Here is an 11,930-nt window from a genome sequence, read left to right as displayed (position 1 = left end):
GTTAGAAATTTAGCCTAACACTGACTCCCTATGTGACTTTGGTTATTTCCCTGAACTTCTTGTGGCCTCGGTTCTACAATAAAAAGGGTAGGCCAGGTTTTGCCAACATGAACCGTGAGGGTATGTCCACCCCGGGAAGGACTGAGGAACCTAACATACCTACCTCTTTATGGAAAAAGTGTGTGAGAAGAGGCATTCTCGACAGTCAACAATTTCTATTCCTCAAATTTCGCATTTGGAGTTAACTTTGGCATTTAAGAAACACAGAGGGACAATATAAAATGGGCAGATTTGGCTTCTTCCAAACCAAAGCTCTAAATCTAACTAGCCTACTGCTGTAACACAGGAAATGCATAATTTTCATTACTTATAATCCATAAAATTGGATGCTCCTGCAGCACCCAGGGGACAGGAGACAGCACTAAGGACGCGCCCCGCGTCGGGGTGCTCTTCCACTCTGTCTCACGGTCCCCTCGTGTGGGTGTCACAGCCACGGGAGCTGTGTCTGTCCTCCTGCACACACCAGGGCCCCATCCTGTTGATCTTTACCTGCACCTTCTTAACATGGTGGTTGAGGGGAAACAGCAGGTACCATGATCCCACCACCCAACCACCGACTTTGGAAGGATACGAAGGGACGGGGGTGGTACGGAAACAGAGCGTGCGACAGCCTGCCAACGGGACGCCTAGACGGCTGACTCACCCACGCCTCTCTCATTCTTGGAGGTCTGCTGTCCGCCAGATGTGGTGGAAAGGTCTTCGGGGACCGGCATGGGTTCATCCCCATCATCTGGGGTGTCACTCACCGGAGGGCTTTCCTTCCCTGAGGAGACAAGCAGCAGCTTGAGTCTCTGGGCTGTAGTCACCGCCAAGGGTGGTGGCAGCTACAGCCTGGCCAGCAGGGAGGCTGCGTACATGTGTATACATTTATACATCATGGATAACATGCGGGGATCTATTTTATCAAAATAGATGGTAACTGTTGGACATTCTCATGGGCACTTTTCCAAGCCAGTGGCCAAACTCCCACAACTTTATTTATGAGGCCTGCCTGCTTTCCCGTTGCATGGCGACACTAGAATTTATTTAAATTCTTTCTATTTTTGAATTTATATAGTTTTCACTCTTTTTCCCTATTAAAGAGCATTGTGATGAACATTCTAGTAGCTCGCGAACCTTTGCATGCATCCTTAGTAAGCATTCCAGAAGTTTCACGAGTGGGTCCAAAGGCATCTATACTTTTGAGGCTCGCCACATATCATTGCACATTTTTTTCCTGCAGGGTGGTTCCAATTTACCCCCCTGCCTGTGGGCTCCATGCCACCTTCAGATTAATTTGTTTTTAAGGTCACCTCACCAGATATTGTGCTCAGAGCTATACATTCTGGGTCTGCTCACTGCCTTTTTAAAGAGCTGGGGAACATTCTGGCAGAGGCCTGGTTTGAGTCAACCTGGTGGGGAAGGCAAGCTTGTAAAGAGCTGGAACAGGAAATCCAACGCCTCCTGGGATCGTGATTCCCTCTGTGGGATTCTTATCTTTGAAACACAATATAATGCACACGACCACCGAGTTGCTTACCCTTCACAAAGTGAGATTTACCTAATGAAACAAGGTTTTACAGGATGGCTGTACCTACTGTGACTGCATTAGAATTACTTTTAGCCAGAGGCTCCGGCAGTGGGGAACCCACCCCTCCGACCCACTCCCAGAAATCCAGCACTGGAAAGCCATGACTGGCAGAAAATATTCTTTTCTCCCTTGAAACTGAAACACCTGTATCTCCTAACCTTCCAGACATCACTTAAAATTGGGTTAGGAGACACAAACCACATGTAAGAACCAGATGGTGAGGCCTGGAGCTGACACGAAATAACCCATCAGAGCCGCTCTAGAAGACCTAAAAGGCCAGTGGAGATTCCAGCCCTAAAGGAGGTTAAAAGAAGTGGAAGGTGAGGAGGGGTGGGTCACATGCTTGCTGGCTGGGCTGGTGACCTGGCTTCCCGGGCGATGAAGGACATCCCCGCACAGAAGAGCCCAGACTTTTGGGAGAGCGTACAAATGATCAGGACAGTGTTGAAGGACCTAGAAAACATGGCCAGGAAGATTGAAGTGTGCTCGCCTGTTTGAACCACCACCACCAACATTTCAGGGGATTGGCAAGAAGAGCGCGCAAGTCCCGGCAGAGGACGTGACCTCTCGGGCGTAACTGAACTGACACCACGCAAGCAGGTACCAAGGCGATGCTTTGGGGACATCCCAGTGGAGTATTCCAGCTCAGCTGCGGAGGCCACAACTGGCGTGTTTTCAGGAAGAGCATCACTGGGTACGTTTGTACAGCCAACGCAAGATGCATCATTCAAGGTGGGGCAGGATTATAAGAATTTCCCAAGGAAAAAAACAAAAAGCTAAAGAGGAACTGATTGAAAGGGCCCATGTTACATGGAAGCCAAGTCAATGTGCGTTGGGGTAGTGATATTTCCAGGGCTCTGGAACAGTGGCTGACAATCTTGGTGCTCTCTGACACCTCTTCCATAACTGCAGAAAAGCTGAATGGGAGAATGTAGGAGGTATATGGACCATACGATGACTCGTTTTTCCTTACCACTGCCTAAGAGCAATGGTTTCAAACTTCCAGAACTCCAGGGAGGTGGTCAGAGGAGTCTTCTTCTTTTGGGGTGGGAAGACTGAACTGACACAGAACTTCAATACATAACACCAGGCTTCTCTGTTAAGTGGAGACACTGCCGGGTGCGGAGGCTGGAAGATTGGAGACCCAGATCCCTTGAGGACCACCTCCCCCCGCCATGACACACACCCGAACAAGACAGTGGAGACCCCTGGCTCAGCCAGCTGACCCAAAGGTCAAAGGTGTATAGAGTAGGTGGTGTGCACGTGTGTCTTCATGATGAGCCAGTTGTCATGATCATGGGGTGGGCATCGGATGCTGGGTAACTAAGCTTTATGAGCATATTTTATCTTCCCTGTGACACCATGATGCTCTAGGGGGAAGACTCAGGACTCGTCCAATGAAGGAACATGGTCTCAGCTCAACTGAACTAACACATGTTCGAGTAGCTCTTGATTACTCTTTTGGTAATCTAGCTGCACTACGTATTAGGGAATAAGGCCAACCGCATGCTGTGGAGGATGCTTCTATCATAGATGTGCCTGCTACGGGTCCTGTGGGTCTTCTTGGGCTCCCGCACTGCGGGAAGTGCCAGCTCTCCAGGGCCCATCATCCTGTGTCTCATTCCTCAGCAGGAGGGATGATGATTCCGAGCTGCCGTGGGTCACACTGATCAATGTGAGCTCCCCACGTGGGAGAAATGCCCAGGGGAGAAGTGAGAGTAAACAGTCGTCCCCGGCGAATACAGTGAGACCTGGAGGGAAGCAGAGTGGGATAGGGCGACGTTCCCTCCAAGGCCCTGCTGTCATAGCCTCAGCTCACCTTGACTGGGTGAGAGATTTTAGGAGCTGGCCTGATTTGCCTGAAATTCCAGCCCCTAAAGTCTGGGTGGCCGCCGAGACACGAATCCCTCGCATGAGCCCTGGAGCCCCTGGCCCTCTCTCACTGTTGGAGATTGCTGCGGTGAACAGCTACCACTTTGTGAAAACCTTCCTGTCAGGCAGAGATCTTCTGTGTGTTGATTTTAAACAAATATGCCCCATGAACCACTGAAAACGCAAAGCCATGGGAAGATTATGAAAGATATAAAAGGGAGGCAGTTAGATCAAGTGAACCCATCCCAAACAGCACATGGGTGGCCCAGGATATGGTTCAGACAGAAACATGGAGGAAGTCCCCCCTTTAAGACAGTTTCCTCAATAGATAAATGAGGCTAAAAACCGTGATTTTGGTCTAACTGACAGGGCTGCTGCGTAAATAACTTTCCCCCAAGTTCATGCACAAAGACACGACAACAGGTGGAACTACAGACGGCAAGGGCTCGAGACTTCTCATGAAAGAGTGTTGGAAGTGCACCGTAATTTCACTTAGCTGGAAAAATGAAAGAAACTTCTTAGCAATCTTATAATAATATTACTACTTATATTTAATCTTGCTACTTGCCTTTGCTTCAAATAAAGCATCACCTATGAGAAGCATCTGGGGCAGATTAGATGAGATAAGTGTATAACGAGCTTATCAAGTGCAAGCAAGTTCATTTCTCCAGTAGATTATAATTCACCTACCAGCGTTCTGTGATTCCCCTTCTCCCAAGTGCATGGATTTTTTTTTTTAATATGCAATTACCCAGGGAACATAATGCCTGCGGATAAAGAAAAAGTCGGAGTACAGACTCCCCACTCTAGAATGGTGGACAAGCTTGCGATCCAGAGCCGTGCTTGGCTCCCTCTGGGCCTCCTGGTCCATTTCCCTGAGTCTCAGCTCCCTGCAGATTGAAAATGGTACCAGTATCTTCCTCACTGGGTGCTTGTAAAGTCCAAAAGGGACAACACTTAAGGGCAGAGATCGGTAAATGTAAGCATTCAATCAAGGAGATTTCCTATGATGAATACTTCCAGTCCTATGGTCCGTAGGGATGAGCCTCATTTCCTAAGCGTACTGTGGATGTCTACGGAGCATACTTCCCGTTTCTATGTCCCAAACACTACAGAGGCCACGGAGAAGACATCCTACAGTTCATGTCACAGGAGCCAGAGGACCGTTAAATATCAACTGGGCCTCATCCCTCATTTTGCAGATGACCCTACAGAGGTCCAGGAGGCGGGAAAGCTGTCTCAGGTCCCACAGTTGGGGACAGATGGGAGAGTCCCCCACGGGCTGTCTCTTCCCTTAGAAACCAAAACAAAGAATAATGCATAGGCACAAAAATATTTTGGAAAGACTGTCAAAGAAGAAAGAGACAAAACAAAACACCACAAAACTTTACCCAAAAAATGAATGAGATATGCCCTTAGAGGAAAAATCCCCCCAGGAAGCAAGAACCAGGTGACAGTGAAAGAAAAAAAAATCAGCTATTGTGTATTTCTTCTTTTTCAAGTGCATACTTCACAGATCCTGATGGAACTGTTGGTGCTGGAGCATTTTTGAACCCAGGAAAGTGACGGCTTCATAGAGTTCAACTTGTTTTCTTTCCCATGGACAGAACATGACAGTGAAGAGTTTTCTAGGGAAAGAGGATGATGGAGTAACATCATCTTCCAACTCCTGTTTGACTAAATGTACGGCCTTATCCCTCTTTTTTTTTTTTTTAAGATTTTATTGAATGATTGCGCACAAGCGGGGGGAAGCACAGAGGGAGGTGGAGAAGCAGACTCCCCACTGAGCAGGGAGCCCGATGCGGGACTCGATCCTGGGACCCCGAGATCATGACTTGGGCCGAAGGCAGATGCCCAGCCGACTGAGCCCCCAGACGCCCCTGTACATCCTTATTCCATAACTAACTGTCAACTACCCTCAATTTCAAAAATGGAAAAGAGAAAGTGATGGGGTCAGGTTTTAGCCGGAAAAGCAGCAAGAAGTAGAAGTATCCTTCAAATCTTTAGGAAAATAGCAGGACCCTTTAGAGGCTCTGCTCCTGGCATAGAAGGCCTCAGGTTACATCAACCAAAGGCCCTATTAAGGTTTTGGAAGCAGCATTTCCTCTGCAAAGTGCACACAAACAGAATTTCAGGCCAAATCTCGAATCTTCTTGACCACAGAAGTTTCTTTTTTCAGGCAATCTTGGGCCAGGGCCTCCCTTCGTTCTTGCTCACCACCCTCTTCCCCAATCTCCACTTTCAAAAGCCAGCATCCAGGAAAATGGGGTGTTTCGCCTAACGATAAGGGCAAGAAATCTATGAGGGGGAAAAAAAGGAGGCTTTTGTTACTGCGTTTGACAGGGTACGGGATGGGAACACTGACCTCCTCGTACAAAACACCCCGGAGACGTCTGCCTGGGCTTTCAGCTCCGGCTCGGGGATGTTGGAGGACACAGGACAGATGCTTCATGCAGGTGCTGCCTCAGAGGCTCCCTAAGAGAGGGACACCTGGGTGGCCCAGCGGTTGAGCACCTGCCTTCACCTCAGGGTTGACCCCGGGTCCTGGGATAGAGTCCCCTCAACGGGCTCCCTGCAGGGAGCCTGCTTCTCCCTCAGCCTGTGTCTCTGCCTCTCTCTGTGTGTCTCAGGAATAAATAAATAAATTAAATCTTAAAAAAAAAATAAAAGAAGCTACCCAGAGAGAAAGCTGAAACAATGAAAGGGTTTCTTTGCTGCCTTTGGAAATTATTACTGTCCTGGGTTTTTGACATGCTAATGCCCTGCAGCCGAGGCCCTCAACCCCCAGGGAGGGGCACAGTCCTCCTCCCCTCCTCCCCCTCCTCTTCCTCCTCCTCAGGCCAGGCCTGTCCCCCTGCAGCCACCAGACCCTGGCCCAAGTCAGCAGCCAGCAGTGAGAGGCTTCAAAGAGTCAATCTTTTTTTTTTTTTCATTGAAATAGTATTTTGTTGTCTTTGTACTTCCGTTTCACAATCAAAGAATGTGTTCAAGGGACACAAATGCAAATAGGCCTCACAGATAGTAAGAAAGTTGTTGTAAAGCAAAGGGCTCCCTGCCTCCCTGGCCCTTGCCTCCTTCCCACCTACCAGGCTCCTGAGGGGAAAGGCTAGGAAGTTTCTCTCCGGGATCTTCTCCAGCGGGAAGCGTGCGCGCACGTGTGTGTGTGGGGGGGTGGGGGGGTGGGGGGGGTGTCTGTGAGATTTGTTTTGTTTCGCACAATGGGTCACACCGTGGGTGCCACCCTGGACACCACCTACACTCCGGCATGGGCCTTGGCCGGCTTCCACGACACAGGCGTCTGCACCCTCGTCGTTGGTAGGAGCGGGCTGAGCAGGTGCAGTGGCCTCGGTGTCCGACGTCAGGTTGAGGCCGCTGCCAGCATCTACCTGGACGCTCGTGGGAGCCGCTCTGGGATGAACTCCTCCTCACAGCCCATGGGGTTCCGGTGCACGCTTGCCGGGCGGCCGGAGGAGGCGGGGATGTCCCCTCCCACACACTGTCCAGGGCACACACCCTCCAGGGCGGACACCGTCCAGGGCACACACCCTCCAGGGCGGACACCACCCAGGGCACACACCCTCCAGGGCGCACACTGTCCAGGGCACACACCATCCAGGGCTCACACCCTCCAGGGCGGACACCGTCCAGGGCACACACCCTCCAAGGTGCACACTGTCCAGGGCGCACAGCCTCCAGGGCACACACCGTCCAGGGCGCACAGCCGAGCAGGGCCGCAGCCCCACGTGCACACCCCGTCTCTGTCACCTGGACTAAGACCCAGATAAATAAATAAAGACTTGGGAACACATGAGGACAGGCGGGCCGGGTGCAATGACCCCCACAGGCCATTCTCCTGGACACTGCCCCAGGGGGCTTCCTACCCCAGGGGCGCAGGATCCCCGCGGGCTTTGCCCATTGGTTGCTGGGCCCCTGCCCTGCCCTGCCTAGTGGGACCTGGGACCTGCCCTCAGGCCTCCCGCTCCACGCCCTGGGCCTCCCATGGTGACCGTCCAACACAGCTCCAAGAAGCTCCCTGTGGAGGGGACCAAGGCATTTCCAAGCTTCACAGACATTCTCACCTTGTGCCTCAAAACCACATTTTTCTATTTCTTTTTCCTGTTCTCCGTCCTGTCTCCCCTGTAACCCCCAGCCCCCTGGCACAGGTTGGGGTCCGGAGCAGATGGACCAGCCAATCCCCCCTCAGAGAATCAGCGTATATGGGGCCTTGTCGAGGGTGCTCCCCGGTTCACAGTACAGCGCATTTCATTCTCGGAGACTTCTGTTCAGGTTCTGGAAGTCGGATGCCCTCTAAGAGTTTACATAAAGCATCCGATTCCGTCTCGGGTCCCTCCTTCTGCGGATCGGCCTATCTCCCTCCCTCGGGAACGGAGCGAGCGCCTGGGCTCCCGGCACCCCAGACATGGCTCCTCACGGGCCCCCCACTCAGGTACCCCACGAAGGTCTCACCTGAAACTCGGGACATGTCTTGACCCTCATCAGCATCCATTGTCCTCAGGTTATCTGAGAAAGAGAGGAAGGGATTTTAGTTTAAAGCAAATGACTAATAAGATATGAGAGAGAGAGAGAGAAGCTCCATGTATTTAACAACAAGGTTATCTACCAAGAATAATGCATTTTCCTCCTCACATACTTGCTGGAGTATCAGACTGGCACAGACCTTGATCCTTTTAAAAACAGCATTACAAAGATTTATAAAAATATCATTACAAGCACAGGAGGACCAAATTTGTTATTTATTGTTAATTTCCTACTGCATAATAACCCAAAATGCAAACTGACTGCAACAAAATTAAGCAGAAAATTAAATGGCCCTGGGTCATTGTAGGCACAGAATTCATTCTCTTGGCTGATCCATAGTTATGTTCTTTCTAATTTACTGAGCATGCATCGATGAACCTTGAGTCAGCTTGGTGACACGCGTACAATCAGCAATCAAAAAACGAAGCAATTTGCTGAAGAATGTCTCATTTACCCAGGCAGGGCTGCATCCGTGAGCGGCTCTCGCACCCCCCATCAATAATGAATGCACCTCCGGCCTGGCAGATGGGCCGCGCGGCGCTCCCGCCTTTGTCCCGCGCTCTTTCAGGGACCCTGCCTCAGACGTCGCCCGCGCCCTGCGCACGGAGAAGGGAGGCTCCCCACGGCAGCGCGGCCGGGCCGGAGCGCCCCGACCTTCCTGCCTGCGGACACACGGCCCGGCTCCTGGGACTGATGTGAAAACAGTGAACAGCTGGGAAGAGTTGCCCTGAGCGGGGACAACGGACGGCCTGCGGTGCCCGCCACCCCGTGCACCCCTGGGGTCCTGGCCTGGGCCCCCCGCCCCGGGGGATGACACCCGGGGGCCCCGCGGAGAGGGGAGCCCGTGGCTGGCAGCAGGGGACCTCCACGGATTCCTGCAGGACGGAGCCTTCCAGGCCACACACGAGTCCCTGTTGAGTCCCACTCAGGTCACCTCTGTTTCTGGGGGGCCCGCCTCTGTGTCTTTGCTTCAAGGGTGAGGATCGGAGCCGTGAGGCCAGTTTTCAGATACCTGCCCACTGGGGACCCGACGGTGGGGTTCCGGTGACCGCCCCATGCCCCTGTAGGCAGGGGCCCTTATGGTGCCCGTGGAAGCCACATCCTCAACATCCGTAGCATCAGTACTAGTCACGAAGAAGACACGAATGAGGGCAGCCCGGGGGCTCAGCGGTTTAGCGCCGCCTGCAGCTCAGGGCGTGACCCCGGGGTCCCGGGATCGAGTCCCACATCGGGCTCCCTGCATGGAGCCTGCTTCTCCCTCTGCCTGGGTCTCTGCCTCTCTCTCTCTCTATGTCTCTATGAATAAATTAAAAAAAAAAAAGACACAAATGACTATCACTTTTTCTGGATGGGGAGGGGCTCTCTTCTACTTCTGAAAGCCACTGTGATAGGGTCTGAGGTGTGACATGAATTTTCCAGGCTGCTGTGTGGCGCGCGGGTATGGCCGCGACTGCAGGAGGGGGGCAGGCCCAGGCCCCACGTGCGCTCCTGCCCCGACACCAAGGGTCGCCCAGCAAGGCCGAGGCCCAGCAAGCCCGCCCCGGGAGCCACCTCGACACCCGTAGTGCGTCCGCCGCCTCATACACCCCTACGTAAAAAACGCAAAAATCTATGACCCTTCAGACACCCCTCCAACAATTATAAAGAGACAAGATGGACTCAAATGAGACAGATCTTTGTCCCCTTTGTACTCCCTGGGGGTGGCCACAGGGCATTATTGTGGGATCACCCACCTGCCTTGAAACAGCCCCGTGGTGGGTGGCAGGACAGAGAGCAGAACTCAAACACCTTGTTGCCACAAAACCTGGTCTAACACAGAATTTGTACAATGTTGACTCGGACCCTTCTTGCCATGCAAATAATGCATTTTGTTTTTTTTAACAAAGGCAAGGGAAAAAAAAAAAGGCAAGAAAATGCCCATAACTTCCACACACCGACACAGAGCTTTTACCGAAACAGGACACTCAATGTATTCCAAGGAGGCTCTTGTAAAATTTTTTTTTTTCATTTAATCCTCCACGTGTCTTTTTATTTTGCAAACATACATCCACGTTGTTTCGATGGCTGTGGACTCCTCGGCGGCGTGGGACTGATTTACCGACTACCCTGGTGTAGATGCAATCTATTTCCAAGGAGGGGACCAACTATGTCCTGGGGCCCCACAGAGGGCCTCCCACCGCGGCTGTAAGGGCGAAGGCTCCTCCCTCCAGGCGCGGTGAGGACCCCATGCATCCGAGTCCCCTCCCGCCAGGTTCTCCGCCATGCTTCTGTGGGGTCAGGGGGGAGATGCGACACGTGGCCACGAAGCAGAAAGCATGGCGGGAGGCCCAGCCCAGACTCTACCGGGTGGGAAAGCCCTTGCCCTGGGCAGTCACCTCACGAGTCTCCTGCGTCCCTTCTTAGAAGCAGCCCCACGTCAGCGGTGGCTGTGCTGGAAGCCAGCCACACTGGGCAGAGAACCATGAATCGGTGTCAACACGCCTGTTCCCATTTTCACTAACCGTCCACACCCATCCCACCACCCCCACCATATGGAACTCCAGTGGGTAACCAGCACCACTCAGATTTTCAAACAGGCTCCTAACCCACCCCAGTGGGCGTGGGCGTGCGGCCGTGCTTCGGGGCCCCCCTGCTCGGGCTCATGTCTGCGTGTCACCACGGTTCCAACCTTCTTGATCACTTGGGGCCAGGGCCCATGTTTCCAGGCTGCCCGGGCCACGTGAATGCTCTGGCTGGTCCCGCTTGCCATCACGCAGGGGGCTGGGCCGGGGGTGGGGTGGGGAGGACAACTTAACAAGCTCCCTCAAACTTCCCTAAAGTCCAAATTCCTATCTCTTGGGATGAAACAGTCGTGACTTTGTGAAAGTGATGGCTTTTAGGCAAAGACCAAACAGAGCGTTCAACAATGGGAGACGGATTAAGGGAGAGGAAACTTCACCCCCTCCAAGACCTGAGAGCCCAGAGAAGCCGCCGAGGGGGGTGTCGGGAGGGGCAGTGGGATGCGCTCCCCGCCCCCCGCTGCCAAGTGGACCCCGGAGTGTGCCCTGGAGACCATCTCTGCTATCAAGCGGTTTGCAATCAGAGAGACGAGTCCATCGTGGGACCGGATTCATAACCTGTTTGCAGAAACCGGCACCTAAGCAGAACCCGGGAGCACAGGCCCGTAGAGGGAGACACCAGAGGCCACGGGTGTTTCACAGAAGCGGACTGTGATGTTCTCCTCCGCACGGGAAACCCGAGCGACTGAGGCCAGGAGCTCGACCCATCGATGGCCGAAAACGTGACCTCAGCAAACACCTGTCACCTGGGCGGTTCTGGCGGCCCTGAAAGCTCTTACTGTAGCTCTGGAGCAAGCAGTTCGAAGCTCGCACATGGGAAGGAGACGTAGAGATAAGCAAGGCCGACGTGACCGTGGCCGTCGGAGGCCGCCCTCCGGGGAGCACAGCCGCCCACCGGCCTCCTCTCCCACGCTGGGGCCGTCACAGAGTCCAACACCTCTTCCCGTCCCTCCTTTGTCCCTCCCCCCGCCCCCCCCCCCCCCCCCCCGGTCCTTCTGCTCCAAGGATGTTACCGGTGTCAGTTCAATGGGGTTGGCATATCAGCGACTCCAGAAAGCACGGGGGGGTGGGGTGCAGAGGATCAAGCAGGAGAAGTGAGAGGCCCCGCCCAGCGGATGGCCCAGCGCGCCTGTGCTCCTGCAGCGGCCTGGCCAGGGAACCTTCCTGCCAGGGCCGCCCTCATGGCGGGGCCTCCCCGGGGGACAGGGGGACATCAGAAACACCCCCTCATCCTTCTTCCTTCTTCCACACCCACGAGGGCCTGGGACCTGGCTGTTTCCTGGGAGGAAGCACCCAACCGCCCCGGGCAGTCATGGCTTGTGTAGGGTGGG

At 53.4% G+C, this 11,930-nt stretch overlaps 1 protein-coding gene across 13 annotated transcripts in view; it reads right to left on the bottom strand.

Moving 5' to 3' along the window:
* IKZF1 (IKAROS family zinc finger 1) overlaps positions 1 to 11,930 on the bottom strand; it is a 91,713-nt gene that overhangs the window by 68,935 nt on the left and 10,848 nt on the right. For 11 of the 13 annotated variants that reach the window (XM_038562582.1, XM_038562583.1, XM_038562592.1 and 8 more), the window contains exons 2-3: positions 7,970 to 8,023; positions 704 to 823 (exon numbers count right to left, since the gene is read on the bottom strand). In XM_038562582.1, the coding sequence (XP_038418510.1) occupies positions 704 to 823; positions 7,970 to 8,009 (160 nt within the window). In that variant the 5' untranslated portion in view covers positions 8,010 to 8,023. Of the gene's footprint in view, positions 1 to 703; positions 824 to 7,969; positions 8,024 to 11,930 lie in introns of those variants that run through there. The other 2 variants (XM_038562585.1, XM_038562591.1) reach the window with 1 other exon arrangement.

This window comes from Canis lupus, chromosome 18 (assembly GCF_011100685.1).
Source record: "Canis lupus familiaris isolate Mischka breed German Shepherd chromosome 18, alternate assembly UU_Cfam_GSD_1.0, whole genome shotgun sequence".
Taxonomy (NCBI): domain Eukaryota; kingdom Metazoa; phylum Chordata; class Mammalia; order Carnivora; family Canidae; genus Canis; species Canis lupus.
This window is presented reverse-complemented; position numbering and strand designations above follow the sequence as displayed.